The sequence below is a fragment of the Anolis sagrei genome, chromosome 4 (genome assembly GCF_037176765.1).
Source record: "Anolis sagrei isolate rAnoSag1 chromosome 4, rAnoSag1.mat, whole genome shotgun sequence".
Classification (NCBI taxonomy): domain Eukaryota; kingdom Metazoa; phylum Chordata; class Lepidosauria; order Squamata; family Dactyloidae; genus Anolis; species Anolis sagrei.
Window position 1 is genome coordinate 51,604,318 of NC_090024.1, and position 22,642 is coordinate 51,626,959.

Below are 22,642 nucleotides of genomic sequence, written 5' to 3' on the forward strand. Positions count from 1 at the left end.
TTCTAACCTTTGGTCCCCCAGGTATTTTGGACTTCAGCTCCTACAATTCCTAACAGCTGGTAGGCTTGCTAGGATTTTTGGGAGTTGAAGTCTAAAACACCTGGAGGATCATAAGTTGGGAACCACTGTCTTATAAGATTAATGGTGCTCAGCTTTAGGTCCCTAGAACATATTGAACTACAGCATCCAGCACATGGCTAATGATCAATTTGTAGACCAACTCCCCCTGAAAACTCACAATTGAGACACACTGCCCCAGATAGTTTCCATGCCTTTCCTCTAAAATATGGCAACACAGAGTTTCTTTCTGTAGTAACTTTTGAGGATGCACATCTTTCACCTACAGTACATGGGGCACCTGTCTCAAGGATCTTCATCATACATTTTTGCTCAAAACATAACTCATCAATGAGAATTACACAACACTTCTTTACCTTACTAGGATTAAAGATAAGAAATATTTTAATAATTTAACAATTATTTCTGACCTAGTTGAGAATGACTTAAATATGTATAGGTAAAAAACCCTATAAAACTGAAAAAAGATAAAGTATGAATTTATTTTCAAAATAAATTTGAATTTTGTGCTAGTTTTCCATTTCCTTTTTGGCAACTGCTACGACTTCAGCAACAAAAATGGTTTTTAATGGTCTAAATTTTAAAATGTGCTAAAAACAGGTATCTATGAGCAGAAGAGGTTATTTCTCTTTGATTGTCTTGTACATCTGTGAGGTCATTTAAACTCCATCTGTACAAACAAACAATTTGATTATTTTCTTTTCACACTTAAGTATGTAGTCACTGGTCTTTGCACATCAAAGGACTGTCTTAACTTGTACCTCCATATTCAAATCAACCACATGAACAAATTTGACTTGCCTTCCAACCAAATGAGGCTGGATTCCCAATTGTCAGATGTGTTTCCTGACATGTTTGGATCTGTGATTTAATTTGAGGAGACGTTGACTGCTTTATGGAATTTGTTTGCTGTTTTCTCTGCCTTCTGAGTAGCTGATATTTTGTCAGTGACAGAAAATCTGCACTATTTATGGTTTTGCACGATAAAACTACAGCATCCCTATCACATGGCATCTTCTCCTAAGCCATCTGTCACAGAGGTCTGGCATTTTATGTGAATGCTGGTCAGGCAGACTTAACCCAAGTTTTTTTATTATGAAAAATGTCAGCAACTACAACATTTAGCATTTTACTTTACAGTGGCCATTAAACTTGATTACTTGTAGCTCTGTTTCATGGCTGTACTTAGATATCAACCACAAAGCCAAAAAAACACAAGGGTAATCATAGCAACCCAGTTAGGTCCTGGAAAGTTCAGCTGGCAGAAATGCAGTTAATATCTCTGAAATATAAGTAAGGTTTATTAATGGTGATACAAAATGTATTTGATATTATACAGATGGCGTAAGATGTTGTGGTTACTAAGTTATTATCCAGGATAAGCTGTACTGTCAAATTCGGGGCTTAAAACTATCACAGGAGATTAAACTATTTACTAAAAGGGGGCAGAAAGATATATCCAAAGCATCTTAGTATGAACATTTTAGAACTGTATTTACTTCCCATAAATATAATAAAGCAGATCTTACTTTAAGCTGGGGGATTGAAAATTTGGACTTCATCATTCAAGATAAGGATGTGAAAGTGTTTTTGACTTTTTAACATATAAAGACAATTGGCTTGATAGTTTCAATTTTTCATATGAAACGCAGACCACTGATTTTTCTAGTCCGGTGACTAGCATAGATATCATGTGGACATTAGGTATTCTGGACCATGTTTTAAAAATATTTAACATTAATGTTTAGGTGGAACCTCTCTTTTCTTTTCTTTTCTTTTCTTTTCTTTATTTGTAATTTGAATCTATTGATTTGTGTTTTAATGTCTGGAGCAGGAGGAAACAAGTTTGCTCTGTCTCTTACATGGCATCCATTCAGATATTCAAATATAATTATTGTGCCACCTACCAATGAGCTCTTTTCCTGTTCTATACATACTCATCTCCCTAAGTTGCTACTCACAAGGCTTGGTTTCCAGACCTTTGGTCATCTTGGTCACTCTTTTCCAGACATGTTCCTGCTTGTTGATATATTTATCATCAGGAACTTAAATAATCACAACCGAAGTGAGAGTCCATTCACAAAAAACAGAAGCTGCCCTCACGTGCTGTACTTAGTCTTGGTTAGTGTTAACTAGGGCTTATCACGTTAATCATGAATTGTCCTTGAAGTGCTAGCCTTCCCAGATTGTGGACTGGGTCTCAGGATTTGGTCCAGTTGTAATCTCTGGAATTCCATACAAGTCTCTCTGTTGAAGAGGTGGGTGGTCTGACTATTATCTCAGAATCAGTACAACTAAATTAGTGATGATTTATGGAACTATTGCTATAGTAATTTTTTGTCTGCACTGATATCTTTTGTGATGACCACTGAGCAAACATAATAAAACATCCACCAAATCTTCTCTGAAAGCGACACACCATTTGATTATTGGCAGAGGCAGAAGACCTAATGTATATACATTTATATGAAAATCAATTCAGTGGGTTAGAGCTGTTTCAGATGCTGTGTTATATGAGAAAGAAACATATATGAATCATTGTTATAAAGATGACCTGAGATTTGGTAGTCCCAGATCAAAGTCTTCACTGAATTACAAGCTTTACTGGGTGACCTCTAGCCCAGTGACTTTTTTTCTCAGACTAACCATCCTCATAGGCTTATTCTGAAGGTAAAGCAGGGAGGCAGAAAACTCTATATCCCTTCTTGGGTTCATTTCAATCAGTCAGTCAGTCACTCCATTAATCAATCAAGGATACACATATCAATACTAATAAGAAAGAAAGAAGCAACATTCTAAGACATTTTGTGGTTTGGTCATAAATGCTGAATGTGAACCAATATGAAAAAGATTCCGCAGTTGCTCTGTACACTTTACAATAAAGCTTCATTTTTCAGTAAAGGACACAATCTGGCTCTTTATTACAGTAAGCCTTTTAAAAGATCTTTGTAATTCAAAACTCCATTTGAGATGAAGTGAGATTGTCAGTGATGTATAAAAGACCCATGGCAAATGGTCCTCATGTATCTGATTAGAGTATTCCTTTCCCTTCCCCCTTTGATACAGATGTTGTAATATCCCTCTCTTGTGGGGGAAGGGGTGGAATATAATAATAATACTGTTGATGAGCTAAGCAGTGAATTAATGCTTTTATCTGAAAGGGGGTCATAGTTCTCTGTAAAAGTGAAATGACTGAGGAGATTTAAAGCTAAACTTTTTTTTAAAAAAACAAAGTCTGATTTAGCAGATAGATAAATAGATGGATAGCATTTAAGAATCATCTTATTCAAATTCTACTTACCGTGTTTAAGTATAGAAATGTATGAGAGGGCATTATTGAGCTGTCACTTAAGTCTCCCTAAGAATTAAACATTAGTGGGTGTAAATCGAAAAGCTGGTTTTAGATTTAGATAAATTTAAATAAAAGCAGCATTTTCACTTATCCCTTAAAAGCGCCACATGTCTTGTGTTGTAATTACAAACTGTTCCCTCTGGGTTTTTTAAAACCCTCTTTCCTCTTGCATGTCAGGGAGCTGATATTGAAGTCGATGAAAATGGCACCCTGGATTTGAGCATGAAAAAGAATCGAAACCAAGAAAAGTTTACGCCTCTAACTTCTTCTAGTACAACAGTTCCCACTCCTTCCTCCTCACCCTTCAAAACGGGCAGCATTCTGGTCAATGCCACCTTCTACCAGGCGTTGTGTGAAAAGGAAGGCTGGGATACACCTATCAACTATAGCAAGAGTCATGGAAGAAAAGAGGAAGAGAAAGAGGTAAGTTTTTAAATTGTCATTACACAGTAGTGATTGAATGGGAAATATGTGTAATCTAAAATGGTTGCATCTGTGAAGCACTTTCCTGCAGAAAAAGGCATTTTGAGGCATTTATACTAGGTCTTAGAAAATAATGAATGACCACATTCAAGGGATGCCATCACATGGACTTACAGATTTCTAGAGAAGCCTGGAGGTCTGTCCCTAGAGCGATGGCACTAATGCTTTTCAGTTACAAATTGTTCGGTGAAACTTTTACTCCTTCCCATCCCACTGTTTTCTTGAAACATTCTTGGCCTCTTGTTGCCTGTTTCACATTCATCACACGGGGGAAGAACTGTCAAGTTCTCCCTGCTTTCCCCCTTTTTCTATCAGTTGGAAAACCTCTCTTTTTTTCTTTCTCTTTTTTCTCTGCTGCCTCCCCAGTCAAACACTGTTCTCCTTTCCTCTGTCTACAGCAGCTCTTTCTTGTTTTGCTGCAACAAAACAAGACAGGGAAGGATACTTCCCATCCCATGTGCTTTTAATCTTTAAGAGCGAATTAAATCGCTGTAGCAGCTCAAAAGATGATTGCTCACCCATGGTGGGAGCTCTCTCCTTCAGGGTCATTACAATGATGGATGGTAATACATGACAACCGGAAGTTGTTCAACCTCGTGTGATGGGCTCCGTGCCTTTCCATCATTGAAATGAGCCTGAAGTGTCCTTGGATGAAGAAATATGTCAATGTGATGAAATCCTAGGGCATGAATATTGTCATGTTGTAAGCCATTCAGAGTCTCCTATGGGGTGAGAGGGAGCAGAATATAAATATAGTAAATAAATAAATAAATAAATAAATAAATAAATAAATAGTCCATACTAGTAAAAAAAAACACCATGCACTCACTCAAAATCCAGTACTGGCAATCTTCATGACACACAGCCTCACCCAACTTTGCTCCACATTAAAGAACTTGGAGAATACTCTAGAGTTTGTAGGAAGCTCCAGCTTGTCTACAAACTTTGCAGTACCTGGACAGGTGAATCAGGTCTGTTTCAGTCCAATGTGTTGTCCATATGCACACTGCCACCATCACCCTTTCTTTGTGCTGATCAGCATAGGAAAGGAGTTGTGTCACTGTCACTAGAGTTGTGCACATTTTCATTTTTCCAAACAGGCTCTGGATGGTATGGCCCTTTCAGATAGCCATAATGACACAGATCCCCCCCCCCCCACACACACACACCATCTTTTTCTGGCCACAACAGACCATGTATTTTTTTCAGCTACATGTCAAGCATGGAGATGCAGCTGTGTGCCCACATGGGGTTTCCCTATGAGCCCTACATATTGAGCCAACCAGAACAGAAGAAATTCATGACATGTCTTTTAGCCAAGCTGGACTTCCATTTTTCTGTTGCAAGCAGATTTCTGACAGAGATAGATCGGTGATGTAAATTCCCAGTGCTGCATGCAGCTCTGCCCGGCTTATTTATTTATTTCACTTGTATATTGCTTTTCTCCTCCCAGCAGAGGACTCAAAGCAGTTTCCAGCATAATTATGGAAACATTTAATGTCTCAAATACAGAAGCCTAACACAATGATAATAACATACAATTATCAATTAAATCATAAAACACGACATCATTTAACATTAAAACATGGAATCAAAAACATATCAATATAAACATTAAAATCACATAATCCAACTATTGTAGTTCAGATCATTCCAAATATGATATCTATTGCACATAATCCCTGATCATTCCTTGTACTGCTTACTTCCTAAAGGCTTGGTCCCTTAGCCAAGTTTTTACTTTTCTTCTAAAGGCCAGGAGGGAAGGCGCTGATCTAATTTTGTTGGGGAGGGGGTTCCATAGCTGAGGAGCCACCACTGAGAAGGCCCTGTCTCTTGTCCCCACCAATTGCTCTTGAGAGGGAGGTGGAACCGAGAGCAGGGCTTCTCCAGATGATCTTAATCTCCGAGATGGTTCATTTGCTTTTTGACTCAAATAGTAATAAATAAGCAGTTTACTTTCTATATACTTAAGAAACTGCCACCAGTGGTGCCCTTCACACAAGGCAAGCTTCAAATGTGGGGTAGAGGACATATTTTACCATTTCTAAAGCCTCCATAAAATGAGGAGGTATTTTATATCTTTTTAAAAGAATAGCTAATGCTCCTTCAAGTGGTGTGGCTCCCACTGAAATAAGTGATTTAAAGGGGTGCCCCCCCTTAATTCAGCTTGATTGAAAGGATATTGAGGTCAAACAATCCCAGAAAGAGTGATTTCTTAAGTCTGATCCCTTTAACCCAGGTCCTATTGAAGGATATAAGGGGAAAGGAGACCAGAAAGGATGGAAAGATGTGTTGAACCAGCTTAAAGAGACTTCCATCCATGTGATGAGGGGGAAGCCAGGACAGTGCTGGCCTCATTTGGCAACGTGAAACTCAGGCTGAGGAAAGTAGAGAGAGTGAAGGGAGAAATAGCCAAGTGTCCCTTAAAACCTGAACGCAGCTGGCTTGAGGCTTGAAGGGAGAAATAGCCAGGACTCCCTTAAAATCTGAACCTAGTCAGCTTGAGGCTTGAAGCAGCTTAGGAAAAAAAAGGATGAGTGAAGGAGAAATAGCCCGAACCCAACCGGCTAACTGAGGCTTAGGCTTCCCTCAGTGTGATGAGGGGTACGTGGAAAAAACCTGGATTGTGCAGAGAGCAGGCAAGGCGCCTCCACTGGCAGGTGTGAAGAGGTCCAAGGAGAAAGGATCCCAGAAAGGATGGTTTCTTAAGACTGATGCCCTAAAAATGATGGGAAAGGGAGCCTTATAAGTTCCCCATTGCCACCAATGGGTAGATCTTCTTGGATCTTTTGGTTGCTGGATCAAAAAATGGATTATTTTCCAACCGAATTCAGGAGGCTCCTGAATAATGGATTGGGTGATCCACCAAAACCTGGATACTGCAAAAAGAATGGGGTTTAACTGAATTACACACCCCTAACTACCACTGCTTTTCACTAGCCACAGAGCTCTTTGCAAGCACTTGGTTGTCATGGTCATGTCTATTGAGGCCAGAATACGGTACTCATATAATTAGCAAGATTGGCAGATGCAACAGGTGACAGCCGGTGCTCATAGAAAGCTCTGTAGGCAGTGAGGTGTAACAGCAGCTGAAACATGTTGACTAGTGGACAGGTCAGCAAGGAGATGAGCTGGGCATGTCTAGATGGTACATGACCACTATTTCTAAAGATAATATCAAATTTGTGAATTCAGTTTCTGTTGGAAGTAGAAAAAAAATTGGAAATCTCAACACAGGCAACCAACATAATTTTGTTTTGATTAAAGATCTTATTTATTATATGTTTAGATTTCTCAAGTTCTGATATAGAATAATAATCACTGTCTCTAAAGATGTCATGTGTATCCTTATGCATCATAAATCTGAAGTGAGACAGTGCTTGAAGTTCTGTACAAGCCTTCCAAAATGCCCCCCAACCACCCAACGAACAATCCACTTCTGGTTTTGAATACCATTTTCAACTGGGGACTTCCAAGATAGACAATGTTGTTCTTTTTTTGCCATTATTTTGCCAGAAAAAAGTCTAGAGCCCTAAACAGATCAGGTCTGTGTTATTTGAAGGACAGTATCAGCCTATATAAATTTTCTAAGGATGCTTTTCTCTCTGTTTCACCACCCTCAAAGATACTACTGGTGGTAAAGTGGGAAAGGTCTTTCCTCATAGCAGCTTCCAAATTTGGGATCTCCTTTCCTAGGCAAGTTAGACTAGCAACCTCCTTGTAGGCTTTTTTACTTTGGCAGGTTACTGAATATATTTTAGGGGAAGCAGGCCTTGCATAATGTTCTGGGCTTTTATTCACATTGTGTTGTGTTAATAGTTTATGTTTTCAACTGGTTGTGATTTTCTGATAGTTTAATCCTTTTTTAAAACTTTAGATACTGTAAATTTGTAAACTCTGAAAAATGCATGATATAAATATCACACTTTACCTAGCTTTGTTCTACAGCGTACTTTAGTGAAAATTTTCCTTTGTGAGCAGCTATCACCTGACTTGAAAATTCTAAGGAATACAGCAGCTTTTCCAAAAGTTTGTTTTGTTTAAACATTTGTTTCAGACAGCCCATCTCTTGGCTAGGGCTGGGTAACCACGGAAAAAATTGTTTCTAAACTCGATTCGTTTCCAGAGAGCGCTAGCGTTTCCAAATTCTAAATACTTCTGAAATTTTGAGATTTCAAAGTTTCGTTATTTACGAAATTTCGTTAATTTCGAATCGATTCGTTAATGGCGGACGCAATTGCGCAATATGCTAAAAAAAAACCTCCAAATGGGACAGGGGGAACTTCTGAAGCTTCCCTCTCCCTCTGTTGTTGACTGTTGGTGTGATAAAACAAACAACAACTATAAAATTTGCACCAGACATGTGAAAATAATTACGAAATAATTACGAAAAAATTATGAAATAATTTCAAAATAATAACAAAATAATTACGAAATAAATTGAAATAATTGTTTCGAATCTAATTTACTCCTCACACTATTCCTGCATGGCTCAATATCGGATCGTAAGCTAATTTAAATATGAATTAATAACAAATTACGAAATTAACGAAACTGCCCAGCCCTACTCTTAGCCCCTCCAGGCTGGATCTAACAAATGTAAGGCAAAGCCAAAAGTAGAGAATTTTTCACCTACTAGATCTTTTGCCTAATAGCTACATGGGCCAAACAAAAGGTACTGATCTTGAACTGAATGTGAATGATCCAGATTATGTATAGCCTGTTTTGCAGCATAAGTGATGCTTCCAGCTTTTAATCCATCTCAAATAGAATAACAGGCAGCTCCAGAAATTCCAGAGTGACCCCTGGTGTTTTTGATGTGTAAACAATTGAATCTAGTACAATTTAGTGTCCATATATCAAAAAGACCCACTGTTGTTTCACCAGCCAGAAGCAGCTCCACAGCAGTACCTTTCTGGTGGTAATGCTGGTGATCATATGGCTGGGCACCCTGTTGTAAACTTACCAGAAGCAATGTTTCCAGCAAGGATGTGTTTCCAGCAAGGATGTGTTTGCTTCTAGCTTGGAAAACAACATAGTGGCTGTGTCCTCCAGGAAGACATGAGGCTGGTACCAATGCACTGCCAGGCCAACTGGCCATGTGCACTGGAGAGTGTCATCAGGGCACTTTCATGTCAGTATATATGGACTCCCCATGGTGTGCACAGGACAGCTCTGGAATAGATTACTCAGAATTATTCCATCAAATCCAAAGCTTGGAAAAAGTACAACCAAACATTTGAAAGTCCAAAGATTCACCATATCTTCTTTAAGAGAAGCTGGAGGAAGGATGACAGAGGAAAATGTGTGTGAGGCAGCACTGAGCACTACCTGTCTGTGTATCCTTTGTACACCTGAAATTTTCAGTTTGCTGTAAATGGTGCAAGGCTACAACATAGCACAGTTTGTTCCTCTCAGGCAATGGTAAAGTTCAAGCATTAAACAAACCAAGGCAACATTAAAAGTATAAGCCATATCCCATCCACGCTTCTCTGTTCCTCACAAAGACACTATAACACAAAGGAAGCATCAATATGCATGTCAACATGGCATGTCAATTTGGCCTACAATAAAGACTGAATGGAAAACAAAAATGCAGCTGTGGGCCCATACACACGCCTTCATAAATAAGATAAATATTTACATAAAGTGAATCATGATTGGTAAGAGATACTGTACTAAATTATAATTTAAAACCTGGTGATTTCCTTGATTTTTGTTATGCCCTTTTCATTTATGTGTTTATTGAGTATTGGCAGTATGTTTTTTGTTTGTTTATTTGTTTATTTTCCCCTCCCTCTATCTTTTTGGCCATGTTTGCCCCACAAATATTGATGCCAAATCTAGGCAAAGTGGAGTGTTAGTTGGACTTGCTTTTATGATGAATAATCAGCATCGGGCCCTTATAATGCCAATTGAATGACATGTTGATAAATTAACAGGATTCAGCACTGTTTATTCAGCTTTTATCTTTCCATATACCTTAGTAACAGTGCACACAAAATGGCTGCCAGGTGGAGGCCATATTAGATGCTGCCTGATGGCCTTGTTTTCTCACAGCAAGCTGTTTGTGACTAGTATCTTGCATCTCAGAGAATTAGGTTATTGATTCCTAAACTGGTGTAAAGTATTTTTTAAAGGGGGGGGGGAGTATTGGAAAAGCCTCTGTTATTTTGGGATTGTTGCAACCATTCTATTTGCTAAACATTTTGAATAGAATCCAACAGTGTACTTAATACAGAATCAATTACCTTCCTTTCCATCTCCAAATATTTTGTGTTCTTTTAAAACTTGTTTCAGATGGCAGAGGAACTTAAACAAGTCAGATGTGATTGAAGAGGGCATTGAATGGGAGGGTTTCATTGCAAAAGTGGCAAATGAGTTGGAAACTTTGGCACAGGTTTGGAGTAAATCACTAAATGTTAGATTTGGAGAATTTACTAAGGGACCTTCCACACAGTCCTATATCCCAAAATATCAAGGAAGGAAATCACACATTATCTGAGTGTGGACTCAGATAACCCAGTTCAAAGCAGATATTGTGGGATTTTCTGCCTTGATTTTCTGGGATATAGGGCTGTGTGGAAGGGCCCTAAGAAACCTGGTTTGAAATGCCCTTTACTCAGTTTTAAAAGTGATGCAAAACACAGGAAATTTATTTTGGTGGATTGAAAAATGATTTCAGAACTTTGGAATGTTTAATTTTATGTTTGATTGGAGCTGTCCATGTAATAACAACAACAACAACCAACAATGCATCTTTTTCTCAGTTAGGGGGGCATTTTATTTCTGCAAATCAACCACAACAATTGGGCACAGGTTTAAGTGTTCTACATTTCAGAGTCTGTCCTTAACAAAGCTGTTATGGGCCAGACAGTCCCACTTTAAGGCTTTTACATTTCATATAATTTATATATTCAATGAAGAGAATATTGGAAATGTTACCATGATCCATGTCTGAGATTTATTTCTTCCAAACAATACTGGATATCAACAATAGACCTGGGAGGAAAGTCTTAGTGGATTGTAAGGATGTCAGCTGCCCCTTTGGATAAAAAGATAATTATCCTATCTGTTTCAAATGTATTCTCATCTTATTCATAACAGTTGGTCAGTTTTGTTGGCAATTTCAAAAAAAATATTGTGTTCTATGCATGCTGAGAAATGGCCTGTCCAGATGCCTCTTTAAAAGGAAAAAGATCATGAATGTGGAAAAGGCCAACACTCTCCAAAAAGAGGAAATGCTGAGAAATAACTGAAGCTGTCAGTTCAGTTCAACTGTCATTTCTCCAAAGATTTCAGGGCTTAGAATGTTAAAAGTGCCAGATGCTATTATCTGTTATTTGTGTTGTCATTATGTGGTCTTTGTAGAAATCAATATAAATGTCCATCTGTACATTAATGGAATTTCATTTTCGCTGCCACCCCACCCCCTATATCTGCTTAGGAACAAACAGACTGGAAAGTATCCAAAGAAGGATGCAAATACTTGAGTTTCTCAAACAACAGCCTGTGCATACAGAAGTGCAATTTTGTTTCCATTTTGAAAACAAAATTGAAGGCTGGGAGCTTGGTTGCACACTGTTTTAACTTTCTGAATTATGACCACTCTATCTTGTTATAATGAGGATTACATTGAAACAGCCGCAGATCCTGTATTGAAGAATAAAACCATAAGTTACATTGAAGTACACACAATAAGTTTATTTCAATTGCAGTAGTAGCCATGTCGGTCATGAAACAAATTCCAAAATATGCATTGTGCTAATTAGGCCTAAAAATATGCTTGTCTTCTTTGAATAGCTAAATACATATTTGTAGGAATTACTGAAGAAAGCAATGGAATAACATTGCTTGGAATAACAAACTCTTTTCTTATCTCAGAAAGATCCTGCGAACTGGCCTGAAAATCTGGAGGAAAAGAAATACTCAGATGTCTCTGTCCCAAGTCCCAAACCCAAGATCCATTCACGGGATCTTAAAAAGGAACTCATCACGTGAGTGCAAACATTTGGTGGTTTTCATTCTTTTTCATTTTGGCTTTCAGAACAATCAGGTACTTCATAGTGCTAATTCAGAAAATCTGGACATATTATAGACTGTGAAGCTATGGGTGCCCTGACATTTTCCATAGTCTCTAATTATAGTGAAACCTTTGGGTAAAATATATGCACTTTTGTATCAATTCCATGTACTGTGAGGCCCACTTGATGGAATTGCCAAAAATTGGATTGCACAAGCAATGGTCAATTGGTGAAAGCTTTAGGCATGCCTGTTGTTTTCTGCACTTCTATGGGATCACTCCTCCTTCAGCACATATAAACTAGCAAATGAACAAGAATATGTTACTGTTTACAGAATAATTCAGAAAGAGCAGTCGTTGGGTATAAGTAATCATAATTCTGTAACAGGAGTTGAGTGGCACATTGGCCCTATATGGGTCCTGGGCCAGAGCAATACCCTTTTCCCCCTACCCCAGCTCATTTTATATCTAGAATTTCAATATGGGAGTGACATTATAGAGAGTTATAGAAGACTGCCCAGTTGCATGAAAAGTCATGGAATGGGGAGGCTTAAAGGCATGTATGGAGGCACACATAGTTCACGGGCTGCATGGTCTCAGTTCCTGCAGCGGATCTTGGTGTCAGTCCTAAGTCTGATTGTTGCTGTTTTGAGAAGGTGTAATAGATCTAGAGTATGGGATATCAAAGTGTTTTTAATTAGCAGTGACAGTTGTGTCATTTGCCATTCCCATTAGATGACAGATAGTGCCCAGGGGGCAGGGGTATTTTTTTAATGGCCATGGTCCACCAGCTACATAAGAGACCTGGAAGTGTTAAAGATGAAAACTATTATATTTGTTCTTGCCTTATGGAACTTAAAATGGAAAATATCTTCAACTTCTAGATGTTACAGCTTGGAGGACCAGATTTAATGCTGCATACATGAACTTTATTTCAAAGATTTCTCACTATATTGTACCCTTGTTTGTATTTTAAGAACAAAAATACTTAATAAAATGAATGGAAGGAGAAGTTCCTCATTTTTCAAAACAGCTGTTTTTGAAGGATTTTTAAAAGATCTCCTACTACATGATTTTTATTCCCATTATCCACACAATTTAATTTACTTTAATAGCTGGAGCAAATGGCTCATCTTAATATTAGGATGGAAAATATGGAGCTTTTGGGACATTTGGGGCTGCAGCTCCCAATTTGTTGTCATGTGCTATGCTGGCTAGGAATGGTGGAAATTACTGTTCAGCAATGTAAGAAGGAAGTGTTCAATTGTTCTAGAGTTTTAATAACTGCAAACCATGGCTCTAGCCACACTACACCATCAGAACTTTATATGATTCCACTTTAACTACTAGGAAGGGTATTTAGAATTCTCTGCCAGAGAAGTCTAGCATATCTCGAAATTGCAAACTAGGGATGGAAAGAATATTCAAAATATAAAAACGGTTGAAAAGCATGTTTTTTGAATGTCAGGATATCCTGATTAGAAGAACCTTGGACTGATAAGAACCTTCATAGTTTGGGATTTATTTTGAGAAAAATGCACACATGTATGTTTCTGACAGAAAACCATGTTTTTTTCCTGCAATAAACAGCATTTTCCTTTTTTTAAAAAGCTGTGGACAATCCTTTTTCACATAATAAATCTCTAACTTTAAACAGTCTGAAAAACTGTTCCATATTTAAAGAGAAGAAGACTACTGAAATTACGTAGAATCATAGAGTTGGAAGAGACCTCATGAGCCATCCAGTCCAACCCCCTGCCAAGAAGCAGGAAAATCGCATTCAAAGCACCCCCGACAGATGGCCACCCAGCCTCTGTCCAAAGAAGGCTTTTTTCCCACCACACTCCGGGCAGAGAGTTCCACTGCTGGACAGCTCTCACAATTAGGAAGTTCTTCCTCATATTTTGGTGGAATCTCCATTCCTGTAGTTTGAAGCCATTGTTCCACATCCTAGTCTCCAGAGCAGCAGAAAACAAGCTTGCTCCCTCCTCCCTATGACCTCACATATTTATACATGGCCATCATGTATCCTCTCAGCTTTCTGTTCTGAAGGCTAAACATTTTCCAGACCCTTGATCATTTTAATCACCCTCCTCTGGGCACATTCCAACATCTCCCTTCAATTGTGGTGTCCAGAATTGGACACAATATTCCAGGTGTGGTCTGACCAAGGCAGAATAGAGGGGTAGCTTCTTCCACTGAAGAATTAAATAAGTATTTACTAGAAAGCCCAGGGTGGCATAGGATTCAACCATGCAGTCAAAGATAGAGCTATAACTGTATGGGTAAAAGTGCCCTTAGTACAGATTTTGAATCATTGATAATTTTTGCTTTGAACACAGCATACTGATATGCACTCTAAACACATTTATCCACACACTTTAATTCTAAAGCACTTAAGTATTGCTATATAAAGAGTCTAAAGGTAATGCTGAGGGCAGAGGAAATTTGCTAAATATTCACCGGCAGAAGAGGTAGTTAGTGAACAATACAAATGGCTCCATCATGAGGAAGTACCGATAATGACAAGAGCAATTGTAAAGAAAAATTCTACTCTGAGGCTCAATTACAATGAACTTTCCTCATTATAAATATAGATTGCATATTTTGAAATATTAATAGCCTCTCCAGTGATTATATTATGCCGGAGCAGCTGTATGACTCAGAGTGAAATAAGTTGTCCAAATGACGTATTACTGCTTAAAGGAATATTGTGCATTCTATGTCTATTTTTAAAATATTGCTTGGAGACCCACATTTCAAGGTTTAAAGAGCAAATAATTTTGCTTCACAGGGCATAACTGAAAATAGTTCCTTGGGCTAAAAATACCAAACAGAGACCAAACATTTCCAGATTTTAGTACGCAATATAAATAAATAAATAAATAGGCTTAAAGAAACAAGGGATTTTTAGTCTCCCTGGATTAAAAAAATGAAAAGAAATGTATTAGTAAAAATAGAAAATTGATATATTTTAGGACCTTCTTGAAAAAAATGTTGTTGTTGTTGTTTTTTTTTTTTTTTTTTTTTTTTTGCATGATATGAGGTCTTAAAGCTGACTGAAGTTCAGTCTTCACCTCCATTACTTCTTTGGTCGCAGTCATGGTCTGCTAAATCATACATTTCTGAATCAAGAATCTGTAGTGTGACCATGTATTCTGCCCTTTCTCCACCCCCTTCTTCTCCCTTGCTGCCTGCATTCAATGTTATTTGTTTATCAAGACACATTTTTCAATTGCACCTGATGTAGGAGATCCGGGTTTTCACCTTTATTTTAAAATGAGGACATGAAATCAGGATCACATTCTGCTTTCAGTTCTTCTTTTGTAATATAGATTAAACCACACTTTCCTGATTTGGAAGTGATTGAAACCATGTTTTAATCATAGTCTGTCAGTATTCTGAAAACAGTTGAAAGACAGAAGAGGAGAGGACACAGTTACTTTTTAACTGTGGCAGATGATCCTGGTGGCCACTCAAAACAGGAGATCACACCAGCCTTTAATATATATCACAAGATCTTACTCCCAATTCATATTCCAAAATCTGTTCTGTTCAGAATACTAGCCATTACCTTTATGCTTGATTGAAGTTCCCACTACAATAAGGACAAACAATCTTTGGGTACAAGACTCAATTTTTGGGCCTCAGTAGTCCACAATCGTCTTCCTCCAAAAAAAATGTAAGCAGGGAGAAGTTTGTGGGGAAAAGGGAGCAGGTGAGGAACAGGAAGCTTCCAGGTGTAGCAATGTCTGCTTTTGAGAGGCAAGAAACAACAAAACAGGGGTCCAGGGGCTTCAGAAACAGCTACTGTATAGTTGGCTGAATATAGTTCATAGGCAACACAATTCTTATTCCTGGCTTGTACTCATATAATCCTGCCCAACCAATATGTTTTGGTGAGTTCACAACTAAGCTAAAAGTGCAGACATACCAATAAGTTTAATCAAACTTTGTGGTGCTGGCCCTATCACTATGCCATTCCCACCCATGGGAATGGGTGGGAATGGCATAGTATGCTCTTAAAGACCTGGATGGTAATCCCACCCCCACCCCCCAATCAAGTTGCAGATGATGTGGACTTTAAAACATAAATATTTTAATAATGCCTGATTTTTTATTCTGTTACTAGAGTGAGATAGTATTTTCAAACTGTGGAATATTTTATTTTATGATGGTTTATGTGTAAATCGCCTTTTGTAAAGGTGTAAACCATTTATATTATTCATAAAAACAGTAGACAGACGTCTAACACAAAATACGAATATGAGAAAAATGTATAAAAATCTAAATAAAAGAAAACAATAATTAATTATTTGTTGTTGCCCTGGAAGACATTTAAAAGAACATCCCTGTTACTAAACAGTGCTCTGTCTGACCTTAGTGATGAACTCCTAAATGTTCTTAGAAAGGAAGAAAAAAGGTAGATAATCCAAGTACTTACTTCATTTACCCTTGTATCTAAACCTGGGGCCCATTATCTATATAGTTATAGTGCTATGTTTCCCCTTGGATTATGGCAGTTAAAGTGCAATCATGGGACTACAACTATGTAGTGTGAAAGGGGTCCTCTTTAACATTTGGCTTATCTGTAGCCTCCCCAAAATGTCATGACGGCATCTGAATGTTACCCAAACACCATCAAAGTGTCCTGTGGCACCTTAAAGAAAGTCACAAGACTGACTTATTCCTTTCTCTTTCTTTTTCTTTTTGCTGCAAAAGACAAACATGGCTACATCTCTGGGATGGCTACCCTTCTGGACTAACAAATGTATCATGGCATGAACTTTTGTAAGCAAGACCTAACTACATGAGATGTTGTCTATGAAAGCGATTCATACAAAAACTATCTGACTTATGTACAGCCAATTTTAAGGTGTATTTTAAACAGAGGGTTCTGTTCTCATAAAAACAAGTGTTGGGTGGCATCTTGAAGATTAACAAGTCTTGTTATGGCATAAGCTTTTGTGAAAATAACCATCTTATGAAGTGTTGATCGATAATCTATTATGCACATGCTTATATATATATGCTGGGGTACATTGTGATCAGATGATTTACAGGAATTTGAAATGCTAAAAATAGGGATATTGAACTGAATCGTGTCCACTACCAACCTAATAGATGAGTGATAACTAGTGGTCTCAGATTTCATGGCCTGGCCTGTCTCCTCTAGGCTTCAAGGTAAAGAGAAGATATGCAGGGCAAGACCAATGTCTTGGAAAGTCTGAATTTATATCCATATATTCTCATATTTGTAAATTTTCAATACTTTGTAGCTGTGCTTACTTAATATATCATGCTTAATGACACTAATAGGGGCTGCCCTTGTAACATCCCTTCCAATATCCATGAAATTACAAAGAGTTGTTCCTAAGTCTAAGGTAGCGGTGCTGAAAAGTCAGGAACTAGGATACTCCTGACCTGACAACCAGTAATAGTAGAAGTAACAGATATTCTTGGACCAATGTCACATGCACCTTTAAAAAACATAAAACAAAACCCAACACTTTCCCTTCTGTTTAGAGCAGGAAAGGTCCACTTCTGTATATTAACTTGCTTTTCGTCTCCTTAGGTTTTAATAGATACAAGTTTTCTTATCATATTAAATGTTTTTATGACTGCAAGAACATATGTGCTATGTTTCACCTATTGTTTTGTTGATGGGCATCGTTCAGTTATTTCCATTCTTTGTACTTTTTTGCATTTGCATTCATCCCTATCTTCACTTATTTCTTTCCTTATAATTACTCCTATATAATGATTTGCTGTTACAGGAAACACTTTAAGCATCTGATGGCAATATCCACAAAAGCATTTCCCATAGTAACATTTTAAAATCTTCAACATGCTATAAAACAGTGTGTGTTTTTTGCTGCAGCTGACTGAAACAACTACTTTACCATATCACTACCACACCAAAATTATTTCTATACAGTTTTTAAAAACATCCTTGCTACCAACCCCCCCCCCCCCATTTTTTTCCAGGTTAAATAAAACCCTGGTTTACTCATTAATTTTAACTGGTTAACCAAATCCTTATATAAGTATATGGGGAGCAAAAATTAGAGCTCCTCCAGAACTGCAAGCACGATCTCAACCAAATTTTGATAATTTATTTAAGCTATCATTAACTACCTTTCCGCCAATTTACATTGCAATAGCAGCAATGGCTGACATAGTGGAAACAACCAAGTTTTAATGTAATCCACCAAAAAACTTGAATTTAAATACAGTTTACGATGTTTCCAGGTTATAATAACTATGATGATTTGTGCTTGCTTTAAAAGTTTATACATTAATTTCTCCTAAACTATCAAGGTTTTTTTTAAATAACTAGGTACCAGATTAAAGGTATTTTATGTAGTTTCTAAAAATCTAATAATATGTATGGATCATAGATCTTGATTTTTAGATATTCCAATTTAAAGTGAAAATATATCTATAAGAGACCTTTAAAATGTTGTATCATTGATTCTAATCAACATTTTTCATAAAATCTGAACATAATTATAGCTTTTATTATGTAGTTTCATTTGTTTCTCACCCCATGTAATTATCTTTAATAGTTTTTGAAATTTTTTTTAAACACCTGAAAGTTATCACATCCCTGCTCTTCCTCATTTCAGAACTGTCTCTTATGTCCGCTCCTCCCACTGGAGTATAAAAGGGAGGCATGAAAGCATCTGTGGGCCATTCCAAACACAGCTGTCTTATGATGCAATTGTCTGCTACCTTGAGTTGCTGCACTGAGACTTTTAGCCCTGTTAGTTGCTGTTAGTGTTTCCTTTCATCCACCTGATTCCAGAAGATGCTTAAACATCTATCAAAGCAACTGAACATTTTTGAGTTCATGACAAAAAAAAGTAAAAGCCAAATATTGAAGACCAAGAAGGCAGCTGGTTCAGAACCATTGCCACAGCTGGTACTGATGAAGACCCCAGAACATGTACATCTGGATTGCAGGTGAAAACTGAGGAAACTGGAAATTGAGGTGTCTACCACAGGTTCGTCTAATCCAAGTCCTGCCAGAGAAACCATGGAACAGGAACAAAGATAAGAAGCTGTGTCATTTTTAGTCCTTGGACTTTATATGAACAAGACTGTTTCTGATAACCAAGTGAAAGCTCAATTAGTGCAAAATCCACAGACTTTATTGCCAGGATATGTATTTCCTGTGGATAAGAGACATTTAAGTTTTAAACCCAAATGGTTAAATAGATTTTTCCTCATTTCATGTACAAGGTGTACTCTGTAAGTAAGTACTGTGTGGTGTTTGGAGGAGAAAATGGGGATAAATGTGGCCATCAGAAGATTACTGCATTGGTTGCTAAACAATTTGTGCGATGGAAAAATGCAATACAAGTCTTCAGTGGACATCAAAAAACAGAGTACAATTAGAAGAACTTGTACTTGGCTGAAAAATTCTTGCTAATTCACAGTGGAAAACGTCTTGCTGTAACCAGTCTTCATGATAAAAGAAAAAAGAAGAAAGAAGAAAGCAAAAAGAAACTTTTGTCAATTTTAGAAACTACAGTCCTTTGTGGTTGTCAATAACTGGTTTTAACAGGAAACAATGATTCAGGACCCATTAGCTGTGAAGAACCTTTGCACAATGATGGTAATTTTAGGACCTTGTTGGGATCTTATGCCAGATCCGGAGACACTGACCTGAAAGGCCCTCTCAAAACTGCAGCTATGATTGCTCAGTGTACTAATCCTCAAATACAAAATAAAGGGATGTGCAAAACGGCAGAAATCTGTTCAATTTTTGGTTCTGTTTTTGGGAAGATTCTCGGAGATTAGGAAGGAGGCCGTTCAGATTCGTAATTTGAAACCGTGAGTTCCATTTTTATTCCAGTAAGATTCAGTAAGAGGCTAATTTCTCCATCATATTTAGGGCTATCAGGATGAACCTTGCTACACTTATAGGACACATTAATGGCTGTAAGCCGATGGGGTTTTTCCTGGTCTGTTTCCAGTGGGTCAGATGCCGGATCTCCCAAATTATCTGAAATCTGAATCTACCAACGGAATTTTGCATGCCACTAGAATGAAATAATAGACATTTGTAGTAGCAAGATAATTGAAAAAAAATGTTGAAAGATGCAATGCATCAGTTTTTCTCTGTTTTGGGAGATGAAACTTTGGATGTGAGTACCTCAAAACAGTTATCACTCTCAGCAATGTATGTTGATATTTAAGCTTCGGGAATAAGAAAAAAAACTTTATAAGCTTTGTGAAGATAAATAATATGAAAGGTGGAGAACTTACAGGTTTTATCTTGAAAACACTTGAAAAAATTGGGCTGAACTTCCAATACTTGTATGGACAGGGTTATGATGGAGCTGCTAATATTAGTGGTCACATTTGTGATGCACAGGCAATTATGTCACAGCAGTATCCAAAGGCTGCATACATCCACTGCAGTGCTCGCTCACTAAATCTGACCTTAGCAAAAACTTGCAGCATTCCACTTGTCTGAAACTGCCAAGGAACAATATCATCTGAATGCAATTTCTTCAGAGCATCATCCATCAGATAGGAACTGTTGAAGAAAAATATAAAAGACTGTTTCTCTGAATCAAGAACAAAGAACCTGTTGCTGCTTTGTTAATCCTGTTGGGTTGAGTGACATGATGCAGTTTATGTTTTGTTGAACTGTACAGTGTGGTGGTGAGACCACTTGAAGAACTAAAAGCGAGTCTTCTGTACAAGAGTGACACTTCTTCCCAAATTGGACACCTTCTTTTAGCTGTTCTGAATGCTGAATTTGTAGTAATCATACACATGCTAAGAAAGTTTCTGTCATTATCTCTTCAGTTTAACAAAACATTACAAAGGTCATATTTAATTCTTAAATATTTGAAAACATAAGAAGCAGAATGGGGCAAGAAAGACTGACTGTACTTGCACTTTTGAATGTCCACCATAGTTTATCGATTGAGCCTGATTTTTGTCAAATTGACACAATTTTCAAGTGTTTCCAACAGGTATTGTGGTATTCTTTTGTAACCACCAAATTACCAATTAAGAGTTATTTTCAGATTTTTAAAAGAAGCTTTGTAGCTAAAATAAAAATTTTATTTAATCAAGCCCATATAAAAATATAAAATGTCATAGAATTTAAATTTATTTATTTATTTACATTATTTCTATCCTGCCCATATCAGCCCAAAGGCTAAATTATTTTGTGTTATGGACCAACTCTTCATGATTCGGTAAAAAAATTTAAAAACTGGTTTCCACATACACACACACTAATTGTTTTTCCTGGCTATGGACCAGCTTGCTACCATTCATATTCATTTTTATTGTCATGATATCATTTGTATTATTGATGAAAAATATACTATTGTGGGGGGATCCATTCCAGATTACTATCACAAGGCCAGTTCCTACCTGAACAAGTTAGCATTTCTGCACATAGGAATGTACTTCAGTAGACAACAACAGTGGAGAGACCACTAATATATAGTTATTGGTATATTTATTTTACAATGTGCTAGAAGTTGTAGTTAGTATATTGATTTTGTAATTAAATAAGACCCCTTTAATCGAAGTGACCATACAAGTGTAATTTCCCTTCATTTTCTTTTGATAGGTGTCCAACGCCAGGTTGTGATGGCAGTGGTCATGTGACAGGAAACTATGCATCACACCGCAGGTAAAAGGAAAATGTGGGAGACATTAACAAGGAAATATTTTTTAAAAGTATTGTAGAAGGCTTTCACGGCTGGAATCACTGGGGTGTTGTGTGGTTTCTGGGCTGCATGGCTGTGTTCTATAAGCATTTCCTCCTGATGTTTCGCATCTGTGTTTGGCATCTGTGTTTGGCAACTGAAACTGGCAAAACAAGTGTATATTCCTGTGGAATGTCCAGTGTGGGAGAAAGAACCAATGTCTATTAACCAAGTGTGAAGGATGCAATTAGCAAGCTTGATTTACAAGTGTTTGAGTGGGATTCATCCATTAGCATGCAAGTAACTGATTGCATAGTCAATAGTGAGGGCTAGAACAGTGGTTTTCAACCTGGGGTCCCCAGATGTTTTTGGCTTACAACTTCCAGAAATCCCAGCCAGTTTACCAGCTGTTAGGATTTCTGGGAGCTGAAGGCCAAAAACATCTGGGGACCCCAGGTTGAAAACCACTGGCCTAGAAGCAGAAACAAGCCCTGGAAATCACAACAAAAATCCCACTATATGGTTCTGTTATGTGGGTGATACATTCACCATTTCAAACATGAAGAACTAAATAAGTTTTTGGACCATATTGACAACATCCATCCATACATCCAATTTACTATGGAAAAAGAAAATGAAGGAAAACTGTCATTTCTAGATATCCTGGTCATCTGCAAGACAAACAAACAATTGGACCACACAGTATACGGAAAAACTACACACACAGCTAGATATCTACATAAAAACTCCAATCATCATCCAGGACAATAAGGAGCACAATTAAAGTTCTGGTGGACTGTGCAAACAGAATCTGTGAACCCCACCCTCTTCAAGATGAACTAGATCACTTAAGCTAGGCTCTACAGGCTAATGGTTACTCTTCTGCGGACACCAGAAGAGTTGCAAGACCTAGAACAAGCCACAGAAATAAAGATGAAGAGCCACCTAGAGGGAAAGTGTTCTTATCATACATCAAGGAATCCACTGACAGCATATGGAAGCTGATGAAGAAATATAACC

At 37.5% G+C, this 22,642-nt stretch overlaps 1 protein-coding gene across 3 annotated transcripts in view; it reads left to right on the forward strand.

The window, feature by feature from the left end:
- ST18 (ST18 C2H2C-type zinc finger transcription factor) overlaps positions 1 to 22,642 on the forward strand; it is a 166,824-nt gene that overhangs the window by 122,199 nt on the left and 21,983 nt on the right. For 2 of the 3 annotated variants that reach the window (XM_067467428.1, XM_067467427.1), the window contains exons 11-14: positions 3,608 to 3,853; positions 11,801 to 11,913; positions 16,662 to 16,730; positions 21,544 to 21,606. In XM_067467428.1, the coding sequence (XP_067323529.1) occupies positions 3,608 to 3,853; positions 11,801 to 11,913; positions 16,662 to 16,730; positions 21,544 to 21,606 (491 nt within the window). The remainder of the gene's footprint in view (positions 1 to 3,607; positions 3,854 to 11,800; positions 11,914 to 16,661; positions 16,731 to 21,543; positions 21,607 to 22,642) is intronic. The other variant, XM_060775297.2, reaches the window with a different exon arrangement.